This window comes from Pelodiscus sinensis, chromosome 7, assembly GCF_052426305.1.
Source record: "Pelodiscus sinensis isolate ZL-2025 chromosome 7, ASM5242630v1, whole genome shotgun sequence".
Classification (NCBI taxonomy): Eukaryota; Metazoa; Chordata; order Testudines; family Trionychidae; genus Pelodiscus; species Pelodiscus sinensis.
Genome location: NC_143058.1, coordinates 67,061,241 through 67,085,491, shown reverse-complemented (window position 1 = coordinate 67,085,491; position 24,251 = coordinate 67,061,241). Strand labels below are relative to the sequence as shown.

The window sequence follows — 24,251 nt, the reverse complement described above, 5'->3', positions numbered from 1 at the left end:
CTAGGCAAGTATTGTTAGTGCAGTTGTTAGCGGTGGCTTCAAAGAACAAGTTAGACAAACCCGTCAGGGATGGTTAGATAATACCAGAAGACTAGATAGACTATATGACCTGTTGAAGTCTCTCATTCCCTATGTTTCTATGATTTCTGTGATTGATTGAGAGGTTACCATCAAAACGTCATTTTGAGAAATTGCCTTTTTTATGCCTCATCAGCGGAGACGAAAGCTGACAGTCTGCTGCTGTATATTTTAGTATTCCAGAGAGAGGTTTTTGGGGCTAATATAGTTGTTAAATCATAATTTGCTGAAAGGCAATTCTCTTAGGTGATGGAAGCCATACACTGTGCCTTTCTTAGCTCAATGAATTAATTACTCAGTAGCTTTTCATGCATAATGGTGTTCTCACAATATGGATGTGCAGTAACTCTCTGGTGGGTAATTCAAGAACGTTGAGACACCTTAAAGGTGCCTAATTTTCAGAAAGAGGATTGGCATTTGTGTTCTAAAAATCAGGTCCGTTCTTGGTGTCCCCACTTGCACTCCCACAATCACTAGTCAGTGTTTAAAAAAAAATCAACAGGTTACACTTTAATCTTAAAGTTTTGTGGTGCATAGTTTTTTTGTTGGTTGGTTGGTTTCTTTTTATCTGTGATCTACTTGTAGGCAAACTGTGGAGCCGAAGCTTGAAGTTAGCATATACGCTTCTTAACAAACTAACCAGTAAGAATGAACCACTCCTCAAACCTGGAGACAGGGTAGGTTACTGCCACTGCTGCTTTGGAATAAAACTGGAATAATGTTTACATCTGGACTATAAAAGGAGCTGTGTGTTTGGGGACTAAAGCGCTATAAGGAATTTTGTCTACATTATTTTATTGATATGCTGCCCAAATTTTGCAGGGTGCTGTACTATTGAGTAACAAGACAGGTCCCTATAACAAAGAGCTTGCAATCTAAACAGAGAGCACGGGCTGCTATTACCACGTGGGAGGGTGGCATAGCTGGAGTGGGCAGGTGGGGTTGTTGCTCAAGGCTCAGAGGTTGAAGGAGCTTGCTAGTCCTGCACTTTCCCTCTGCCTTCCAGCGTGCTGCTACCTGCCAGTCTCTGCTTCCTGTGGATGATGGGCTGCTGCTCCCACTTGGTGTCTAGGGAACCCCTCAGGGAGCTTCATGCTCCATGGCAGCTCCCTTCTGTGTCTTGGGGGATGGTAGGGAACCTGCTTGGTCCAACCAGCTCTCTACAGTCCAGCCGTACTGGTGTTTCTCACTGGCTCTGCCTCCTGCCTGAGGCTTGTAGACGAAAGGCAGGTCTTCAGGAGAAACCTGAATGAGAGTGAGAGATTAGTTTGCTGTTCCCTTTCTTGCCCCAGAATTCATGAGACACCACATACATAACACACAGCTGAGCACTGAACAACACTATTGAAATGGTGGGTATTGTGACAGGGCTTTGGAGCCCTGCCTTGGGAATCCTCCTAGGTATGTTATTAAAGGAAGTGATTAGGTCATATTAAAAAGTGTATTCTGGATTATATGCTTCCAATGTGCGGGGGTATCTTGGTAATTCAGACCTGGCACTGGTGTGGCTAACTCTGTTAGACAGATACGGTACATGCTGGTGCTTCAGTCCCCTACCGTACCATTTTTCTCAGTTGCTCAACCCCTTTAATGGTAGACTTTATATTCGACCCCATTGTACATGGGGCGTTGAATTCCTAGCGCAGACAAAAAGTCAAGTCCTGAAGTGACGGGTCTTGATACTAGCCATGCAAAATCCATGTACATGATGAGGTCATGTTTATTATCCCAAACATCACTATGATGTTTAATAGGCTAATAAATGTAGGGCAATTTTTCCCTAAAGTAAGCTGCTGTCTCATTCCATTTTATATATTATTCTTTTCCCTTCAGTAAACAGCATCCATAATGGATCACAGTAAGCAACAGGCCAATGTCTCTTGCACTTTTCAGATTTGTACTGTGTACATTGGTAAGATAGTAAAGATGGTGAACAAAATTATGGATGAGTTGGGCAGTCAGAAATGGCTTTGTCTGAAAAATAGCCTTGTAGCATCAGTGTATTGGTAAAAGCAATATTCTATTTACAATTTCTGGGGGAGGAAATCTGATTTAAGGGACCTTCTCCTTGAGGGTTTTGTGTAAACTTTTGTTATATCTTTTAAAACAAAAGTGAACTGCTCTGTGGAATCCTTTGATTCAAGAAGATTGTTTTGATTATATAATTTATTCACAAGCAGGGAAATTGGTTAACTTCATCCAGTAAATTGCACCTATATACCTTCCTAAACAATAATAAAAGTGTGCACTGACACACTTATAATTGTTTAAATGTCTCATGTTGCAGTTATGATTCTGAACAGTATGTGGGAAATGTACTTTCAAAAAGACTCTAAAAGTCTTTTATTGGCTTTTTTCAATCTTGTTGTAGGTGGCTCTCGTATTTCCCAACAGTGATCCTGTGATGTTTATGGTAGCATTTTATGGGTGCCTCCTGGCAGAACTGATTCCTGTGCCAATAGAAGTACCACTAACAAGAAAGGTAACCCACCTGTCAGCCACATATTTAGTGAAATTAATCAGTTTTACAAGAAAATATAGGGGTTGCAGGGTGTTACTTGGAGATACAGATCACCACAACTGGGCAGAATACTAAGTGGGGGGGGGAGGAGGTTGTTTGGGTTTTTTGCTAAGGGGATATGACTGGGTAGCCTTTATGGCTTCAGCCTCCTTTCTGTCTGGGACCCCATAACCTCTGTGCTCAAGTCTGTATAAAAAGCTGCACAATGGATCAGCTGACGTGAAGCTCTCCTTCTCTACAAATGCTAGATTGTAGTGCATGCTACTATGTTTGCTGAGCAGAGTTTAATACCTAAACCGGGAAAAGCTGTGAAGTGAATCACTGAATCGCCCCTGTAGGGGATACATGCGTGTAGAGGAGTTCCTGACTTTCACACTTCTTTTCATGTTGAATGTTACAGTGGCGATGTTAGTCAACACTATTAACTGACTCTCTAAAATATTTATTTAAACCTAACTAGCTTTAGAACTGAGCTTGATAAGTTTACGAAGAGGATGGTATGATGAGATTGCCTGCAATTGCATATGGCCCGGTTGCAAATATCTGTGACTGCCAGTTGCAAATATCTCCAATGGCCCATGATGGCACGCTAGATGGGGAGGGCTCTGAGTTACTACAGAGAATTGTTTCTCAACTGTCTACCTGGTGGGTCTTGCCCACATGCTGAGGCTTTCTAAGTAATGGCTCTATTTGGGATCCGGAAGGAATTTCCTCACAGATTGGATAGGCAGTGAGCCAGCAGGGTTTTTTCCCTTCCTCTGTAGCATGGGGCACAGGTTACTTGCAGCTTTAATCTTGTGTAAATGGTAGATTCTCTGTATCTTGACATCTTTAAACCATGATTTGCAAACTTCAGTAACTCAGCAAGAAGTTTGGGTTTGTTACAGGAGATGGTGGGTGAGGTTCTGTGGTCTGCAATGTGCAGGAGTTCAGACAAAATGATTATGATGGTCTCTTCTGGCCTTAAAGTCTGTCGGGCTTTTTTTTTAATTAACTCATTGTAAGAGTTTTACATATTGCGGAAACTTTATTTTAATCCAAGGCCTTTCCATATAGAAACAGTAGAAACTCTCTGGATTTTTCAGTTTAGTTCCCATTCCCGCTAATCATTTTCTCAAAAGAAATGTAGGTCTAAAACTACTTTTCCTTTTTCACTCTCAGTATACAAGTATGCAGCATATTTCTGTTGTATTGAAACGTTTTATGTTGTGTTATCAGTGTTAACCTTTTAGATTTTGGTCTGAAAGTGTTTTACCCCAAAGGTTTAATGATGCAAATTTCCTCATCGGAGCTATAAGGCCACTGAGGTCAGTTAATATCAAAGATATTACTTGTCCAGATGAATATGTCTGCTCAAAACTATGAGAAATAGAAGCTTCCATATTAGTGTTGACATGGTCCTTGTATAGCAACTTGTATATCCAATTTAATAGGGTAGTTTAGCATTGGCCTACTTCTGTAAATGCATTTAATCTTACTCTTAGTTCCCTATACATTTAGGTGCTTTGCTAGGCTTACAGAAATTGCCCCTCTTCTGTGAGGAGAGGTGGTTGTGACTCCGTGTCCTATGAGCCATTGAAGAGTGTCATCAGTAATACGTTACAAGCTCAGTACTTTGTAAATATAACATGTTTAAATGTTACTTGTCATAACTTCACATACAGGCAGTCCCCGATTTACGTGGATCCGACTTATGTCGGATCCGCAGTTACGAACGCAGCTTTTCTCGCCCCAGAGGACACGGACTGCGGGACTTCATGATCCCGCCGCCCGTGTACTCCGGGGCGAGAAAAGCTGCTCTGCGTCTCCCTGGTCTGCAGACCAGGAAGACGCGGAGCAAAGCCGCGGAGGGGCTCGGGCAGCCCAGGCGCGCCTGGGCTGCCCCGGAGCCCCAGCCCCTCCGTGGCTTTGCAAAGCCGCCGGGGAAGCTGGCGGCGGGACAGCCCAGGCGCGCCTGGACTCTCCCGCTGCCCGCGTGCTCTGCGGCTTTGCTCCGTGTCTCCCAGGTCAGCAGACCAGGGAGACGGAGCAAAGCCGTGGAGGACTTGGGCGTCCCCACCCCAGTCTCCCTGGTCTGCTGGGGGGGGGGGGTGCAGCTAGTGCACCCCCCCCCCCCAGCAGACCAGGCTTTTCTTGCCTACCCCTGGGGTAGAGCAGCTGGGGGCTGCTGGGTTGGTCCCGCAGCGCTGCTCCGGACCAACCCGGCAGCACCCCAGCTGCTCTGCCCCAGGAGTCCTGATTCAGCCGCTGCTGGTCAGTTTCAGCAGCGGCTGAATCAGGACGCCTAAGGCAGAGCAGCTGGGGTGCTGCTGGGTTGCTCCAGTAGCGCCGAGGAGCCGCGCTACTGGAGCAACCCAGCAGCACCCCAGCTGCTCTGCCCCAGGCGTCCCCAAGTCAGCCGCTGCTGAAACTGACCAGCGGCTGACTACAGGAAGCCCGAGGCAGAGTTGCTCTGCCCCAGGCTTCCTGGAATCAGCCGCTGATCAGTTTCAGCAGCAGCTGACTTGGGGACGCCTGGGTTTCTTAAGTTGAATCTGAATGTAAGTCAGAACTTGCGTCCAGATTCAGCCGCGGTTGAAACTGATCAGTTTCAGCAGCGGCTGACGCCAGTTCCGACTTACATACAGATTCAACTTAAGAACAAACCTACAGTCCCTATCTTGTACGTAACCCGGGGACTGCCTGTACTGTGGATGAAAATAGGGCTGTTTGGAAAAAGGCATTTCTGGCTTTTATACAGGCTATATTTACAGCTTTGTGACAATAGACAGCCGCAGTCTATATACGTAGGTAGACAGGTTTTCCTGGATGTATTTTAAAATGAGAGAGGAATATCTTGTGGTGAAATACACATCTCCAAGTTAGGGATGTAAATGTTTAACCAGTTAACTGGCAAGTCTAACCTTTAATGGGCCCAGGCTGGTGCAGCCCTTGCCTGTGGTGGTTAAACAGTATGTTGTATTGGTTAAGCAATTAAACAGGATTTTACATCCCTAATCCAAAGTATTCACAACAGAGCAGTGCAACCAAATGAATCTGAATCACAGGAGATTAAGGATTCGGCTAGGCAGTCAGATACTCTGGTAGTGGGCACCAGGAAATGGATACATATAAAATGTCTGTGCCTACGTGAAGGCTAAGAAATGTGGTGTTTGCAAATGCACAATTATTCACGTTACTTCTTAATGTATGTTAAACATGGAAGAATTGCAGAAAACTGTACACTGGACTATTTGCATATTTACAAAAACTCCCTTATTTTTCTGTAGGATGCTGGCAGCCAACAGATTGGGTTTCTCTTGGGCAGTTGTGGTGTAACATTAGCTTTGACAACAGATGTTTGTCAAAAAGGCCTTCCGAAAGCTCAGACCGGAGAGGTAGTTACATTCAAAGGTACATTTTTGTTATCTATTATTTTTCTGCTGGGCAAAGAACATAGGTATTGAATGCTACTGTACACTTACTGGTTTGATTCTGGTTATGCATTTCTAATTGTGCATATGAAGGAAGAACTACAGAGGAACCTTAAGACGGGCCACTTTTGTCAAAGATGCTCTTTGATCAAGCTGCTTGTGACTTTCATTCCACATTTCCCCCAGCACCATGATTCTGTCTCCTTTGCTTAGGTAGTTGTTGCTGTTCCAGGATACTGAAAATCAAAGCATTTATTTGAAAACATTTTAACAATTTTCATCTCGTTTTTAATTTAAGGTTGGCCTCGTCTCGTTTGGTTTGTGATTGACGGAAAACATCTCGCAAAACCTGCCAAGGACTGGCATCCACAAGTACGGGATGCCAGTGCTGACATTGCTTATATTGAGGTAAACAAATAGTGTCGGCTTGGCAGGTAGTTGCGTATTAACTTTTCGGTATAGAGTAAAAATTTGTCCCAATCTCTGAACTCATCTTACAGTCAGTGTCTTTTTCTGTTCCTTCCCTGTGTATCTGACCTTACCTGGTGCTAGAAAGCATCTGAGACACAAGTTCCATCACTTACTCCCACTCCTGTACTGAACGTACCCGTCCTCTTGCACTACTTCTGTCCTTACTGAAAACATTTAGAATGTGTATGATTCTCTCATTATATGGTTAGATGTATCAGCTAGTTGTCATCTTATGGTTCGTTCCTTTGGGCACCATTTTCAAAAGTGCCCAAGTGATTTTTATTCTTACGATTAGACTTAGGTTCCTGAGTCACCTCAACAATTGAACTTTTTACGCTGAGTCTGTATCCTCAGTGAGTGTCTGTCACAGTAAGTTTTCAGTGCAAGGACCATGTCTCTTAATCTCTGTAATGTGTCATAAAAAGTCCTCGTGCTACAGAAATATACATTCATATTTCATTCCTGAAACCAAGTGCAGTCTCTTCTCTCCAATTTGTTTGCCTATAATTAGGGGCATCACACTGTCACTAATATTGTGACCTTCTCTTACTCAGTCCCCGAGCTTAGACTTTTTGCTTTTGTTTTTATAGAAGCAGCCTCTCCATCCTGTTATGCACATCTTTGTTTGAGACTTTCAATCTGAGTTACCAATTACCATATTTTTCACTTTTACATTCCCATGCCACATACATGTCCTGTACATGTAATTAAAAAAGCACCCCTCAAAGTAACTATTGCTAGTTGGCAAACTTTAATTATTAAATTAACACTGTACATTTTCTCCTTTCAGTATAAGACCAGTAAAGAGGGCAGCACAATGGGCATTACTGTATCTCATGCTTCTATGCTGGCACACTGTCATGCATTGACCCAGGCATGTGGTTATTCAGAAGGTAAGATCTGTAAAAGTGATTTAAAAATGGTAGATACTGACGTTTACATTAAACAAAACATTCTGTATCTTACATTGGGAAAGCATTTTCAGTGCCCTCTCTCCAGGCTCGTGGTGGTTTTTTCATTACCAAAGGAAAATGCTGTTTAATTGCTTGTAATTTACAGGAAATATAAAGAAAATAAGGAGCCACTTGTACCCTTGTCCACAGCATGTATTAATCTCAGATCCTAATTGACCTGGCTCAGTTGTTTGCATCTGTCCCTCTCTTGCCATCTCATTGCATATCGTAGAGAAAAAAATAATTGTGTTATGGCCATATATTTAAGCGTTGGCAAGATATTTATTAAAATATAAATCACATTAAATAGAATTAAGATTTGATTTTTTTGGACAATCCAAGTACATCTTGCAACTATGAAAGGGTTAACAGCAACAGCTTCTGGTTATCAGGCTGAATGCTTCACTACACTGGAGGGATCTGTTTCCTTGTTGTAGTATTATATGGCCTGTTTTTTTTCTGTATGGCCAACTGTAGTGTGCTTCTATTGTGTGTGTAGCAAATCAGACCCTAGAAAAACAGCCAATAGTGGGGAGGGGTAAGGTGGTCATAGGAGGGTTTTTTGGCCAAGTTTCTAATTTTTTTATAAGTCTTTGGGCAAAATGATAAATGTGTCACCACATGAACTTGTAAAAATAAGTTTCTTTTCATGTAACACTTGAGTAAATTTGTTACCTGTAGCCATTATTATTGGCAATTAGTTTCCCTTCTCCTGAAAGTTTGCTTACTTACCTTTTGTATTTTTAAGCCAAAATATGTGACATGTACGTAGTGGCTGAGTGCTTTTTCAATTGCAAAGTAAACATATAGCAATCATTGTTCATAATTGTAAAAAAAACCCTAAATTTTAAAATACACCAGTAAACTGTCTTCACTTAATAAAATCTGTATCCTTTAGTAAGAGTAGGCAACTATACTGAAGCTGTTTCGCATTTTTAATATTCAATGTTTTCAATTAAATATTTAACCAAATATCAATCTGTTGTCAACATAATGCTTTTTAATGTTTGGAAGAATATTTGCCTTGAGTGAATTAAATCCGGGTTTAAAACAATCCATATTCAATCTGCCAATTCCTTTTTTCTCTAAAAATGAATTCACAGCTCTTCAATGGTAGACTTGTTAAAAAATATCAAGAATGACTCTTAATTACCAACATGTGTCTGCTGTCAATGGAGACTATTAACAGCAAAGTAACAATCCCCAAACTGCACTTTTGACTGCATGCTCTCTTTTCTCTACGCTAAACTTGTTAAGATCACTTAATCGATTCATAAATTTTACCTCCTATTCTTACTGTCATATTTTGCATCCTTATTTGTCTTTCCTCCAGTTTCAAGGTCATTTGGGACTCAGTATTCCAAGATGCTGAGCATTCTGGCCCTGTTCCATTAAAATACTTAAGCACATGTGTTGCAGTTCCGCCCCGGTGTCCCCCGGGATGACTGCTTTCTGTCCAGTCTGTTTCAACAGTGGCCTGGATTGTCCCAATACGATGGGGAGGGGTAGGGAGACCTGGGCCCACCCTCTCTCCCGGTCTCAGCCCAGGACCCTAAGGAGGAGAAGCCTGCCTTCCCTTCCAGCCGGTGGGAGTGCTGCAACTCACCGGCCCGCGGGCTCCTTACTTGCCCTGTCCTGGGCTGCTTCCTGCCCCTTCGCTGATCAGGACAGCGCGTTCCCTCCATGCTCACCGACTGCCTAGAGTGACCCTCTGCCCGGCTCCTTCTTCCACACCTTCCGTCTCTCTACCTTTTCCTCTCCCCTCCGTGGGGCTCTTTTAAAGGTGGCGCCCTCTCTCCAGATGCCGGCACCTGCACTTCTCCCCCCGGGCTCCCTGCTAGTTAGCGCTGCCGCCCAGGCACCTGAAGCAGCTGCCGAACACTCCTGGCATTGCTGGAGCTCTGACGCAGCCGTTGGGCGGCATGCCGTTGGGCGGCATGCTGTGTCAGTGTGTGGTGCGGGGCTTCCCCCGTTACAACATGCTTAACTCTAAGTACATGAGTTAAGGCATGAAGTCAAGCCATAAATTAAGCCATTGAAATCAGTTGGGACCACTCACATACTTTAGTTGCTGGATCGTGATCCGAATGCTCAGCACTGGGCAGGACAATGTCCTTTGATGAGGAATCCAAGTATATATCTGTACAGCAAAGAAACACTGGCAGCTGGTCCGACTCGGGCTCTTTCATTGCTGTGTAGAGTTCTGGGCTTTGGGACTCTGGGGTGAGATGGTTCCAGACTTGGGCTGCAGCCTGATGGGGAGTGGGATGTGGTTCACAGCATCACCATGAAATCCTTGTTAGTTTGCAGTCTCCAGTCATCGGTCCTGTTGAAGCGGCGCGTCGGAGTTCCCTCGCCTCCTGCACCCCCATAGTGGCACGAACAGACTCCACCAGCCAGTAGAAGAGAGGGAGTTTATTGCTTCCCCAGGATACAGCACAGCATGGATGTAATCTGGTTACAGGGCAGGTCTAGGATGCCTCAGCCCCCCTTGAGATGGGGGAGACTGGGCCCCTAAATCCCAGACCCTTTCCTAGGCTGCTTCCTCCATGATACCAAACAGAAACTAAAAATGTCCCTTCCAGCCCTGCCCCCCAGCCAGGGGCTGGCCTCCCCTCCTTCCTTTGTTTCTCTCCCCAGGAGGTAACCAGTCAAACAGGTTACCTCCCTGTCCCATCAGCTACTCTGCTGGGCCGTGGTACAGACAGCAGCCAGTGGGGGTCACCCACAGCCCCAGCTTAGCAACCAGCAAGGTACCAACACTACGTCACACCTGTCCTCCCAGTTTTTCTTTCCAACTTCTTGCACAACCCTTAAAATTATTCTGTTGCTAGATAGGGGACAGCATCATACGATAGGTATGTGTCAGCACGTTTTGGGGATAATCTTGTTATTTGAAAGAGTTTTACCACAAACTCATGCCAATAAAACTTTTATACTATGCCATCATGTATTTCACATGCTTTATATTGTACAAACAAACATTTATTTTTAGGAATATTTTTGGTAATTTTTTAAAAGGGAATTGGGGCTATTTCTTTTCTCTCACTACCTGCAAAACCAAGTATATTAATCTAATTGGATAGATTTGAGGAGCAAATGAATTTGAAATATCTCTGAAAACAGCTTTTCTGTTCAGGAAAACTCATTAGTTGAAAATCTTTTTTGAGGAATTCTGTGTCAACAGGGGGACTTAGGCCCAGTTTGCCAGTAGGTTCCAAGGCTATTTGGCTCAGGAATCCTTGTTTGAATGCTAGGTTCCTAAGAGGACTGTATGCTAGACCTTTCCATCTCTTCTCTTCCAGTTTGCCATCTGTCTCTGTCCCCTGGGTGTGTTCCCCCAAGCCCATTCCCTTCTATCCCTGCCTTTTTTTGCTCCTGTCCCTACATTGTATTCCCACCTTGCCCTAGCATCCTCTCTTCACTCCTCTGCAGTCATGTTCTTCTCCACACTGTCCAGAAGCCTGCACAGCAGTGGGGCATTGAGAGGACAAGAGAGACAGTCTCCTTGCTCTCTCTAGTCCAGGTCTAGCCCCCAGGAGGAACAAATGCAGGAGGGTTCCACAGTCCCACTTGCTCAGTCCAGTCAGTACTATGAGACAACAGTTACAATACAGGACAAAGGAAAGTAGTAAGGACAAAACATTTTCCTCTAATCTCATTGTCTGAAACAGCTGACTCTTTTTAGGTGAAATTCAAAATATATACACAACTTAAAATGTATGCATATCTACAGCCTGAGGTAGAACCCCAAGGTGGAAGATATTGGCTCAAATGATTCCAGATCAGCAGAACTGCAAGAAACCAAAAGTAAGGTGGTGGTGTTCAAAGTTTCTTGTGCTAGGCAACCTTAGCTGTAGCTTTTGCTGCTAGTGTCCTCCAGAAAAAATGTTAGTAAAGAAGAATTGTAACAAGTACCTTAAGCAGACTATATGTATGCACAATGGGAGCCAGGTCTTGAGACTTTGGTTTATTCCTTTCCTGGAAATCTTCAGATTTCACAGCTCCTTTGGCAGCTGCACCACGCTGCTCAGATGTTTTGGTAGAGATGGGGTTCGGCAAATGTAACTAGCGTCTTCCTCCATTTTCAGCTGAAACATTAACAAACGTGCTGGATTTCAAGAGAGATGCTGGCCTGTGGCACGGAGTTTTAACAGTGAGTGTCTGAGTACATGAAATAATGAATAATTGTTTTATTTGTATCATTGTGCCTTGGTAGCCCATCATGGGCCAGGGTTCAGGCGTGCTAAATCTTGTATAAAACACAGGGAGAAAAGACAGCTCATGTCCCAAAGAGCTTACAGTGTCCGACAGGATGGACACACACAGACAGCCCAGTGCAAGAGAAGGACCAGTGAGACAGTGCTGGTGAGCGTGTCGGTCAGTGGTCTCCACTCACCAGCCGTCTCGCCAAGGAGAGTTCAAAGGAGTACTTTGGAGATGGACAGTGGGTTAGTTTTTTACAGGGTGCTCCCTCGGGCAGCTTGGGAGAAAGCGTACCAGTGCCTGTTTTGAACGTGTAACTGAAGGGCAGTGGAAGCTGGCTTTCTGGGCCATTCAGAAATGGGAACTGCCTTTTTGATACTGAAGGAGAGAGATGACAGGGTGGGGATTGATTGTGAAGGGCCTTGGAAGTGCAGAGAAGAAGCTTGTGTTTGACACAGTAGAGCATGGGGAGCCAGTGAAAGGGTACGAAAGAAGAGAAGACCTGGTCAAAGCCATGCAGAAAGGAAATGATCTTCTCAGCAGAATTCTGAGTGAAGCGAGACTGCATTGGGTGAACAGAGAGAAGGATGGTTGTATTAGATTGGACAAAAGTTTCAGCTGTGTGGATGGATCTAACAGATGTAATGCAGAAATAGTCTGCAAGCTTTGATATGAGGCGCTACAGAGACATGTGGGTGAGAGATGGTGCACAGGTCAGGGGCCTGAATGACAGGTAGAGCAGTGGTCTTTCTTGTCCACATGGAGTGAGAGAGGAGATAGTGGGGAGGGCTTTGGTGGAGGAAGATATGTTAGCTATGCTGAGGTTGAGCTGATGGCTCAACATTCACAGAGATGTCGGAAAGACAGGCTGAAATTTGTTTGGAAAGGAGGAGACAGGTCTGAAGAAAATAAGAGGTAAATCTGTGAACTGCTCACGTAGAGATGGCAGTTGAATTTGTATTTGCAGATGAGAATGCCAGAGAAAAGGTGTAGCAAGAGAAAAGGAACTAGGATGGACCCTTGTAGAATCAGGAGAGGGGATTGAGGAAGGTCTTTTCAAGGACAAGAGAGATAGGGGAAGAAGAGGACAGTTGCAGCAGGCAAAGGAGGAGGACAAGATTTCCAAGAGTGTTTAGTACGTTAGGGTTTCCCTGGTTTTTGGTATTTGAATGAATGAATGAATACCTCAAGGCTTCAAATATCATTTTCTGATGTACTGTAATAAGTAGAATTTGAAATTTTATTCAAATTGTGAGTTCAGCCAGCTTGCATGTCGTTAGATGGCACTGAACATGCGCTGCAACTGTGATCTTTTAAATGTATCCATGTGCTTCATTTACCCTTGGAGATATGTGAACATTTCTCTTACAGAGTGTAATGAACAGAATGCACGTTGTCAGTATCCCCTATGCATTAATGAAGGTTAATCCACTTTCCTGGATACAGAAAGTCTGCTCGTACAAAGGTAATCTGAAAGTACTGTTACTTGGTCCTAATGAGCGAAAACAAAGAAGCTGGACAGTGTGTTAGTGCTGAAATGGGCCAACTAATCAAAATCAGAGAAAAACCTATCATTTCCAAATGGCAAAATAACCTTTAAAGGTACCACCAGATACCACTCTCCTATCACAGCTGATTGCCTTTTAGTCATCCAGTCGTCTGAGCCACCGATGTCACTGAGGACTGCTGCTGTGTTTTTCTTCCATGCAGATGTATTTCTGCTGGTGCCGATTCACACAGACATGAAGAACAAGCCCACCCTTTTGCCTCTTCTTTATCGGGTCATCTTAGGAGGGAGAGGGGAAGGTGTCAGTGCCATGAGAGAGAATTTTTCTTCAGCTCACTAGAATTCAGAATGATTCAACTGCTACAGCTAAGACCGCCTGAAATGCTGAGTATTTTGTTTTTGAGTGATGTCCCTGTGTACACTCCACTTACGGTGCACATGCACTCTGTGCCTTTGATTGGAGATTTTTGATAGCAGTGCCCATTCAGCCCAAGTCCTGCACATTCTTGTGTGTTGTACACAGGCTTTATAGGGCTGCATGTGCAAAAATCCCTCGGTTTCTTCTCAGTTGACTTCAGCTAGAGACAGAGTTTGGTATCAGAGGGGGAGCCGTACTGATCTATATCTACAAAACCAATGAGGAGTCCTGTGGCACCTTAGACTAACAGATTTATTTAGGCACAAGCTTTCGTGGGCAAAGACCCACTTCATCAGATACATTGGAGTGGAAATCACAGTGGCAGGCATAAAAAATGGAAACTAGGACAACTAACAAAGGATGAATATAGGCAAGCAACACGGGAATGCAGGGGCAAGATTAGAAAGGCAAAGGCACAAAATGAGATCAAACTAGCTACAGGCATAAAGGGAAACAAGAAGACCTTTTATAAATACATTAAAAGCAAGAGGAAGACCAAGGACAGGGTAGGTCCACTGCTTAGTGAGGAGGGAGAAGCAGTAACAGGGAACTTGGAAATGGCGGAGATGCTCAATGACTTCTTTGTTTCGGTCTTCACCGAGAAGTCTGGAGGTGTGCCTAACGTAGTGAATACAAGCAGAGAGAGGGTAAGTTTAGAAGATAGGATACACAAAGAACAAGTTAAAAATCACTTAGGAAAGTTAGATGTCAGCAAGTCACCAGGTCCTGATGAAATGCTTCCCAGGATACTCAAGGAGCTGATAGAGGAGGTATCTGAGCCTTTAGCTATGATCTTTGAAAAATCATGGCAGACAGGGGAGATTCCAGAAGACTGAAAAAGGGCAAATATTTGCCCATCTATAAAAAGGGGAATAAGAACAACCCAGGAAACTACAGACCGGTCAGTTTAACGTCTGTCCCAGGGAAGATAATGGAGCAGGTAATTAAGGAAATCATATGCAAACACTTGGAAGGTAATAAAGTGATAGGGAATAGCCAGCATGGGTTTGTGAAGAACAAGTCATGCCAAACTAATTTGATAGCTTTCTTTGATAAGATAACGAGCCTTGTGGATAAGGGAGAAGCGGTGGATGTCATATACCTAGACTTTAGTAAGGCATTTGATACGGTCTCGCATGATATTCTTATTGATAAACTAGGCAAATATAACTTAGATAGGGCCACGATAAGGTGGGTGCATAATTGGCTGGATAACCGTAGTCAGAGAGTTGTTGTTAACGGTTCTAAATCCTGCTGGAAAGGGATAACAAGTGGAGTTCCTCAAGGGTCTGTTTTGGGACCCGTACTGTTCAATATCTTCATCAATGATGTAGATATTGGGATAGAGAGTACGCTTATTAAGTTTGCAGATGATACCAAACTGGGTGGGGTTGCAACTTCTTTGGAGGATAGGGACATAATTCAAAATGACCTTAGCAAGTTAGAGAAATGGTCAGAGGTAAACAGGATGAAGTTTAATAAAGAGAAATGCAAAGTGCTCCACTTAGGAAGGAACAATCAGTTCCATACATACAAGATGGGAAGCGACTGTCTAGGAAGGAGCATGGCAGAAAGGGATCTAGGGGTCATACTGGACCACAAGTTGAATATGAGTCAACAGTGTGATGCTGTTGCAAAAAAAGCAAATATGATTCTAGGTTGTATCAACAGGTGTGTTGTAAGCAAAACTCGTGAAGTCATTCTGCCGCTCTACTCTGCACTAGTTAGGCCTCAGCTGGAGTACTGTGTCCAGTTCTGGGCGCCACATTTCAAGAAAGATGTGGAGAAATTGGAAAGGGTACAGAGAAGAGCGACAAGAATGATTAAAGGTTTAGAGAACATGACCTATGAAGCCAGGCTTCATGAACTGGGCTTGTTTAGTTTGGAAAAAAGAAGATTAAGGGGGGACATGATAGCGGTTTTCAAATATCTAAAAGGGTGTCACAAGGAGGAAGGAGAAAATTTGTTCCTCTTGGTTTCTGAGGACAGGACAAGGAGTAATGGGCTTAAAGTGCAGCAGGGGAGGTTTAGATTGGACATTAGGAAAAAATTCCTAACTGTCAGGGTGGTCAAATATTGGAATAAATTGCCAAGGGAGGTGGTGGAATCTCCCTCTCTGGAGATATTTAAGAACAGGTTAGATAGACATCTGTCAGGGATGGTGTAGACGGAGCTTGATCCTGCCTTGAGGGTGGGGGGCTGGACTCGATGACCTCTTGAGGTCCCTTCCAGTCCTATTATTCTATGATTCTATGATTCTATAATATAGCACTGCATGAAAAGAAGGGCACTACCTTATCTAGTTGACTATCAGGACTAAGTAGGCCATATACATGAGCTATTTAAAATGACGACTTTGGTTTATTTAAAATGACGACTTTGGTTTATTTAAAATGAAGAATTTGGTTTAATGTATTTGTTTTCCTTTCAGCCCGCGTAGCAGTAGTAAAATCACGTGATATGCACTGGTCACTTTTGGCTCAGCGGGATCAGAGAGATGTCAACCTCAACTCTTTACGAATGCTTATTGTTGCAGATGGTGCTAATCCATGTAAGTATAAAGACATTTTATATTTCTGTGATGTCTTTCAGTCCACAGTGTACGGAAGCATATTGAAAGTTATTTACATCCTGCAGCGCCGAGAGCAAGCAGATCTTTGCATGGGAGCTCAGCAGCCAGGCAAATAGCTGATCGACAGCAAAACGTAGAAGAGTGGAATTGTTCTTGACCAAAGACATTAGGGAAAACCCCTGCTCTCTTAAAGAGCTCCAAGAGATCTCTACCATTTGCAAAGATCAGCCAAGATGGGTCGCACAGAAATGATACGGTGTATGAAAGGAGGAAAGACTGAACTGATCTTGTGAGGGTTAAATGTGTGGTTCCAAAGAGTTTAGATATTACAAACCTGATGGTTAAGACCACTATTTATTCTATAATAAATTGTTGAACATTGTGCTCACAGAACTGTTTTAACCTCCATTAATGCTCAGACAACACACAACTCAGTTGTGCATTTTCCGTGATTGAAGCATGGTGGTAGCATAAGGCCCTAGAACAGCAGTTCCCAACCTTTTCCAGATGGGGACCCATTTTGACAATTCAGGAAGATTTGGTGACCCAAGGCAATTCAAAAACGGGGGAAGGAGGGAGGGCAGAGCCACCTGAGGAGACACTTGGCGACCCTTTTCAAATGTAATGGCAACCCATATTATGGGTCCCGACCCATAGAGTGGGAAACCTTGCCCTAGAACAACAGAGAGAGATTTGAAGCACCTTAGAAATGGCACATTAACTCTGAAGTGTTCTAACTGGAAAAGTTTCCCAGCCGCAACTAAATGGAATTTAAGATAAAAATGGCTCCGGGCCCATATGTCATTTTCTCACAGGTGTCTCTCAGTAGCCATATAGAGTCCTGAACACAAATGGAGATTTTCAAAATTGTGTAATGATTTTTAAAAGGTGTGTGTGTACTAGGGAATGTTAAATATCGGTTAACTGAATAGTCGAGTAACCTCAAGAATTCTTATTGGTTAGTTGACTATTCTAGTCCCTGGGGGTGAGGCTGGCAGCCAGTGCACTGTGTCCCCACTCTCGAGGAGCCCCCTGCCATTCCACGCTGCTGCCACTGTATCAGAGGCAGCAGCACAAGGTTCTAACAAGGGGAGCCAGTTTAAAAACCAGCTCCCCGTACAGACTGGCGTCCTGTCGCCCTTTGCTACCTCTGATAGAGGCAACAGCCCCAGTGTAGCAGGGTCTCAGCTCCCAGACCTGAGCTGGGTTGCTTGCCCGCCTGGCTCCTAATTCACTTTAAATGCAGAGCTGCAGTAGGGAGTAGGTCCGGGACCCGTTTTAAGCTGGGACTGAACTGGCCAGCTTGCTAAAATATTTACTGGCAAGTGGAGGGGCGGGGAGAAATTCAAGTCGTCTATAGCATTAGCTTACCTGTTAATCACCTGCACTATTGCATCCCTAGTGTGTACCCTGATCCCATGACATCTACAGGAAACTTTGAGATACAATTTTCAGAATGACTGATCATTTATGTTTTTATTAGATGACCTTCAGAATTCCATGATTTTTAACTTATGCCGTTGCAGGGAGTTTCTCCCATAGGATTTCACTTTGTGAATTAATCATCAAGGCAGTATTTCCAAGGTGTGCTCAGCAGTGCAATACTTAATTGAATTGGGAGCCTAAATCTAATTTTCAAACGGCCTTTAGTATTTAGGAGCCAAACTTCCATCAGCAGTCAATGGGTTTTAGGTTCCTGAGTGCCTACAAGCCTTTTGAGAATGGAATGCAGACTCTTAAATCAGTCTGGCGCTGCTGAATGCAGCAACTAAAGAATGTAAATACCTGGATCTGCTTGTCAGGGTTTTATGTAGCCCTGCTGCCTAGCGCTAATGAGGTATGCTGTTCTTTAAGGAAGGATCTGTTAGAAGTGTGACTTGATAATAAGTGAGGGTACTTGCATATTCTGCAGCCAAAACACAAGCAAAAATAAATATGGAAATTCTGTTTAGGCAGAATGGGTTTTTTTCAGTATTGCCTCTCACTGCACAAATCACGCATGCTTTCCACATTGTGATTTATTTAGGGTCAATATCTTCCTGTGATGCATTCCTCAACGTATTTCAGTCCAGAGGTTTGAGACCAGAAGTTATCTGTCCCTGTGCCAGCTCTTCAGAGGCGTTAACTGTTGCTATTCGCAGGTATTATATTTAGTGAGAATTTAACTGCACACATTTCTGACCTAGGCACAATGTATGCTCTTCTTCAAGCAGTGTCCTCATGGGAACTCCACTTCAGGTGCTCATAGTCCTCTCATGCTCTTGCTCAGAGATTTTGCAGTTACCAATGTCCACTTAGCCCACATATGTGCCCTGTCTGTGCCTCCTTACGCTAGGCACTGAGGCTATATGGCAAGATTAGAAAGGCAAAGGCACAGAATGAGCTCAAACTAGCTACAGGAATAAAGGGAAACAAGAAGACGTTTTATAAATACATTCGAAGCATGAGGAAGACCAAGGAGAGGGTAGGCCCACTGGTCAGTGAAGAGGGAGAAACAGTAACAGGAAACTTGGAAATGGCAGAGATGCTCAATGACTTCTTTGTTTCGGTCTTTACCGAGAAGTCTGTAGGAACGCCTAACATAGTGAATGCTAGTGGCAAGGGGGTAATTTAAGAAGGTAAAATAAAAAAAGAACGAGTTTAAAAATCGCCTAGAAAAGTTAGATGCCTGCAAGTCACCAGGACCTGATGAAATTCATCCTAGAATACCCAAGGAGCTGATAGAGGAGGTATCTGAGCCTCTAGCTATCATCTTCGGAAAATCATGGGAGACAGGAGAGATTCCAGAGGACTGGAAAAGGGTAAATATAGTGCCCAACTATAAAAAGGGAAATAAGAACAACCCAGGAAACTACAGACCAGTTAGTTTAACTTTTGTGCCAGGGAAGATAATGGAGCAAGTGATTAAGGAAATCATCTGTAAACACTTGGAAAGTGGCAAGGTGATAGGGAACAGCCAGCATGGATTTGTAAAGAACAAATCGTGTCAAACCAATCTGATAGCTTTCTTTAATAATTGAGTCTTGTGGATAAGGGAGAAGCGGTGGATGTGGTATACCTAGACATTAGTAAGGCGTTTGATACGGTCTTGCATGATATTCTTATCAATAAACTAGGTAAATACAACTTAGATGGGGCTACTATAAGGTAGGTGCATAACTGACTGGATAACCATACTCAGAGAGTAGTTATTAATGGTTCACAATCCTGCTGGAAAGGCATAACAAGTGGGGTTCCGCAGGGGTCTGTTTTGGGACCGGCTCTGTTCAATATCTTCATCAACGATTTAGATATTGGTATAGAAAGTACGCTTATTAAATTTGCAGATGATACCAAGATGGGAGGGATTGCGACTAATCTGGAGGATAGGGTCATAATTCAAAATGACCTGGACAAATTGGAGAAATGGTCTGAGATAGGATGAAGTTTAATAAAGACAAATGCAAAGTGCTCCACTTAGGAAGGAACAATCAGTTTCACACATACAGAATGGGAAGCGACGGTCTGGGAAGGAGTACAGCAGAAAGGGATCTAGGGGTTATAGTGGACCACAAGTTAAATATGAGTCAGCAGTGTGATGCTGTTGCAAAGAAAGCAAACATGATTCTGGGATGTATTAACAGGTGTGTTGTGAGCAAGACACGAGAAGTCATTCTTCTGCTCTACTCTGCGCTGGTTAGGCCTCAATTGGAGTATTGTGTCCAGTTCTGGGCACCGCATTTCAAGAAAGATGTGGAAAAATTGGAGAGGGTCCAGAGAAAAGCAACGAGAATGATTAAAGGTCTAGAGAACATGGCCTATGAGGGAAGGCTGAAGGAACTGGGTTTGTTTAGTTTAGAAAAGAGAAGTTTGAGGGGGGACATGATAGCAGTTTTCAGATATCTAAAAGGGTGTCATAAGGAACAGGGAGAAAACTTGTTCATCTTGGCCTTTGAGGATAGAACAAGAAGCAATGGGCTTAAACTGCAGCAAGGGAGGTTTAGGTTGGACATTGGGAAAAAGTTCCTAACTGTCAGGGTGGTCAAACACTGCAATAAATTGCCCAGGGAGGTTGTGGAATCCCCATCTCTGGAGATATTGAAGAGTAGGTTAGATAAATGTCTATCAGGGATGGTCTAGACAGTATTTGGTCCTGCCATGAGGGCAGGGGACTGGACTCGATGACCTCTCGAGGTCCCTTCCAGTCCTAGTATTCTCTGATTCTATGGAGCTCTCCCTGCAAACCACTCTGTTCCTTCTCAGCCCCTTTGGCCTGAGATGGAACACTGGTGTGTCTGCGTTGAGTGTGCACCAGCTTTTCCAGTTCTTCCATAATGGTTAAGCTAGTTTCTGTCATTAGTGATTGTTAATTATTCCTCGTTTCCCCTGAGGAGACTTATTCTTTTCCTGGCAGGGTGCCTGGCTTGCCAGGTTTCAAAGTTGCCTCTCCTGCCAAGAGGCTATTCCTGTCAATGACAGATATTCTGAGTGCATCCATTGCTGGGGAGAGCCCCAAACCTCCCTGAGCCCAGGGTCAAGGAAAAATGGAGAGTAAACAGAGACTACTAATTATAGACCAACTTCTGAGTCCAGTCAGGAGAATGCCCTAGTGTATCTATCTCTGGACATGTCCGAGGCCCCTTCGGCATAGGGGCTTCCAAAAAGAGGAGCACAGACTCTCCTCTTAAGCTGCTGGCTCCAGAAGAGTCCCAAGATCTACAGTCTCTAAAGCCTCGGCCTCTCAACTCGGGACCACTGAGTCAAAGTTCTGCTCCTCTGGTACCAGCGGTGCCCTAAAATCCCAGAGCAGGAATGAGAGCAGAGCTCAGTGCCTTCTAGCAGCAAAGCATAGACACTTAGGACTGGCACCATCGAGTTCCACCACCCCGTGGTACCCAAGCATGCATTGCCCTTGTCACCGGGTGAGCAACAGCACAAGATGCCATTGGTGTCTATTTCAGTGCACCCACCAGTGGTAGTGCTGGCTTTGGTGACCAGAGCATTGGCTACCATGTCAGTACCAATCCCCTCTTGGGTTCCACTGGAGTTCAGATATAGTAGGACTCTCTTGATAACAGATGACACAGAGTTTCTGTTCTGCAGCACCCACCAGGGTGCCATTGCCCATTACCAAGGTACTACTAGATCTAGCTGTGACATTGTGGCCATCCTCAGCCATTATTCTGCCCATGTATGAACAGGCAGAGAAGCCCTGGCCACGAGCTATATCCACTGTACCGCACTACTAAAGGCTTTTGGTCTGTGGTAGTTCAATATCAGTCAGAACCCAGCTTCAGTTGGTGTCTTTGCTGACACGGGCTCCAAAGTTCAAGTGGGCACACTCTTACCCCAACAGAATTACGCAGAGCTTCTTTGCTGATTGCACTGACAGGGAAGTGCTCCCTGTCTCATTGCTGGTTTGATCTTTGTTTTTCAGACCTCCAGATTTGGGTGGGCCACCTCCTGGGAAAGCAGTGTTGTCTATGAATTGTTTGAGTTACAGTGTGATTAGAGTGGATACAGAAGAAAAATTGTCAGTACTCACTGTACAAGATGTCGGTCAAGTTATGCCTGGAGGTAGGACAATTATACTTCATATAGATTTAATAGGAATCTACTGAATTTCTGATGTTGCTGTATGTCTTGGCTTAATCTAATAAGTAGCATTTATCATGTATGATAAATGGCCTTACAGCTCTGCTGCCTGCATGTGTGTGCTTTAATTCTTGAAAGTATATTTTAAGACCAACTTAATATGTGAGGAAACTTTTTTTTAATCTGGTCTTGTATTGGACTGGGAAGAGTTGTTGCTTTTGAGTCATTCTTTCACTGAACCACATTATTGGTAATACTAAGTGTAATAAACGACACTGTATTTCTTAAGTGGTGCTACTTAAATTTTGCATGGTGTAACAAAAATATAACGAAGGAAAAAAATTAATATACGTCATGTATTCTAACTACTACTTTGTATTATCTCACCAGTTTGTTCTTTTGCCGATTGATATTATTACTTTTCCTCCCGTGCTATCTTTTTTTTTTTTTGGCAATTATTTTAAAGAATATTTGCAAGTAGCTAAAATCATGTGTAACTTGAGCTAAAATGTGACTGTCAAGTGAGCTGACAGGAACATCCAGTCTGCATGTGAAATGTGCTGAGATTAATTGAGTTCTGCAGTCCAGTTTTCTAAACGGATATTTCCATCTTAGCGGAAGGTGCACAGTTTGACAGGTTGTTTTAAACCTCTCCCAAGTATAGGGGTTTTTTAATTGTCTGTAAATATGCGCTCTTTGAGCAAGTCACTGATACTTTCTGTCTTTGACAATGTTCCTGCATAAAAGAAAAAATAAGAGGAAGTTTGAGCACTATGGTCTTTGAGCTCCTTGCAGTACTGAGTGATGCCTTGCCTGATCTAGTTAAATATAGTTTGCAGGGGTGAATATCTGCAGAATCCAAAGGAAAAATATGTTGCAGAAAAGAAAGAAAGTATATCACATGCTAAGTTTGACCGATCTAGAGTCATTGAAAAGTGGGGTTGGCAGGGATCTCCAGAGGTCATCTAGTCCAGTCCCTGTAGTACCACAGAACCAAGTAAACTGACATCATCCCTGACAGGTGTTTGGGTAATCCTATACATTTCCAGTGATGGGGATTGCACGGCCTTCTGGGGAAGCCTGTTCTGGTGCTTAACTAACCTTATGGTTAGGTCAGAATTTCTCAATATTTAACCTAAATCTCTCTTGGTGAAGATTAAGCTGATTCCTTCTTGTCCTACAATCAGTAAGCATGGAAAACAATTGATATTGGTCCTTTTATAACAGCCCTTCATGTATTTGAAGATGCTTCTCATCCCTCCCCCTCCGCCTTCCACCCCTCCAATCTTCTTTCTCGTGCCCACATCCAGCAAAGGCTGACCTGCCTGTCATATTTGTTTGATGTGTCAGATAGCCAGCGTGGATGTTAAGAATCAGTGTGCTGGGCCAAATGGATATACATGAGGGTGCAGCCAAATCCCTTCCAAAAACTAATTTTGTCTTATCACTCCAACATGGAAATTACTCTATCCAGTCTTAAAGCTAAAATGCCCTAATGTAGCAGGGACCTGGGCCTATTGCTGTCTTGTAAAACTGTGAGATACTGGAGATGAGGGGTTTTTTTTTTGAGAAACTGCTATATTCCTACTGACTCAAGTATAGACAGTGTCTTAGGAGGACAAAACCTTTTTCAGCACACCACTAATTAATAGTATTTGAATAGCTGCATCAGAAGTGTAGGTAGATTATTTGTCTGTGTACAGGTTTTACTTCTCTAGTGCTTAGTGTATTGAACAAATACATACAAAAGTTTATTGGAATGTCCTCTTATAGTGATTATCCTATTTTAGAACATCGGACAGGTTGGTTTTATGAGCTTTTTGAAGTTAATTGAATTTGATATCTACATATTTAATTGTCCCATCATGCCATCTTCCACGCATCTGTCAGTGTCTTGTCCTCAAATGACCTACCTGCTATATTGTACTAATTTATGTGTTTCACTGTCTTCTGCTGGCAAGAATCAGACCAGCATGTGAGTTCGTGGTCTTGCTTTTTATCTCATCTGCATTGTTGTTAAGTATTATAGATAGCTTTTGAATTAATTGAAGAACCTTTTTTGCTGCAGTAGTAAAGTACCAATTGTCAGTTTGAATGTGTGCTTAACAGCCTTGTATTTGAAATTCATCAGAATTATGATGAAAATGGATTTATACATAGCTGAACCTGGAGCTAATTTTAGGTTCATATATCTTTGTAAACTGAAAAATTCCCAATTTCTACTCGACATCCAGAGGGCTAGGAAAGAGAAGTGTACAGCCAGTCCCACAACTGGTGGCCTCTCTCTACTTTTTAAACTTTTTGTCCAATGTCAAGCTTTCGTTGCAGTATCACTTATTGGGGCTGCCAGATGCTGTCTTGTAAACAGTTCCAAAGTCCCACTATATTGATACTGATCATCACTCCAGTGGACAATTTAAAAGTAGAATAGAGTCTGATGGGGTAACTGACACATTCATCTTTCCCACTCAGATTCATTTGGGTGAATTAAGGGTCTCTTAGTTTAGATACAGGCTAGAAGCACTGAAAGGCCTTCCA

At 43.3% G+C, this 24,251-nt stretch overlaps 1 protein-coding gene and 1 long non-coding RNA gene across 7 annotated transcripts in view; one reads left to right on the top strand and one right to left on the bottom strand.

The window, feature by feature from the left end:
- Positions 1-24,251, bottom strand: part of LOC142830246 (uncharacterized) — a 79,741-nt gene that overhangs the window by 851 nt on the left and 54,639 nt on the right. The window contains exons 5-8 of one of the 2 annotated variants that reach the window (XR_016350123.1): positions 13,237-23,718; positions 11,355-11,527; positions 6,064-6,248; positions 751-1,323 (exon numbers count right to left, since the gene is read on the bottom strand). This is a non-coding gene — a long non-coding RNA (uncharacterized LOC142830246). Of the gene's footprint in view, positions 1-750; positions 1,324-6,063; positions 6,249-11,354; positions 23,719-24,251 lie in introns of those variants that run through there. The other variant, XR_016350122.1, reaches the window with a different exon arrangement.
- DIP2A (DIP2 acetate--CoA ligase A) overlaps positions 1-24,251 on the top strand; it is a 146,359-nt gene that overhangs the window by 83,110 nt on the left and 38,998 nt on the right. For all 5 annotated transcript variants that reach the window (XR_016350121.1, XM_089779985.1, XM_089779986.1 and 2 more), the window contains 10 exons: positions 664-755; positions 2,450-2,560; positions 5,869-5,992; positions 6,311-6,420; positions 7,274-7,376; positions 11,528-11,592; positions 13,014-13,107; positions 15,999-16,118; positions 18,166-18,280; positions 21,556-21,695. Coding sequence is in view for 4 of the 5 variants with exons in the window: in XM_089779985.1 (XP_089636111.1) it covers positions 664-755; positions 2,450-2,560; positions 5,869-5,992; positions 6,311-6,420; positions 7,274-7,376; positions 11,528-11,592; positions 13,014-13,107; positions 15,999-16,118; positions 18,166-18,280; positions 21,556-21,695 (1,074 nt within the window). In the remaining variant the exon portion in view is untranslated. The remainder of the gene's footprint in view (positions 1-663; positions 756-2,449; positions 2,561-5,868; positions 5,993-6,310; positions 6,421-7,273; positions 7,377-11,527; positions 11,593-13,013; positions 13,108-15,998; positions 16,119-18,165; positions 18,281-21,555; positions 21,696-24,251) is intronic.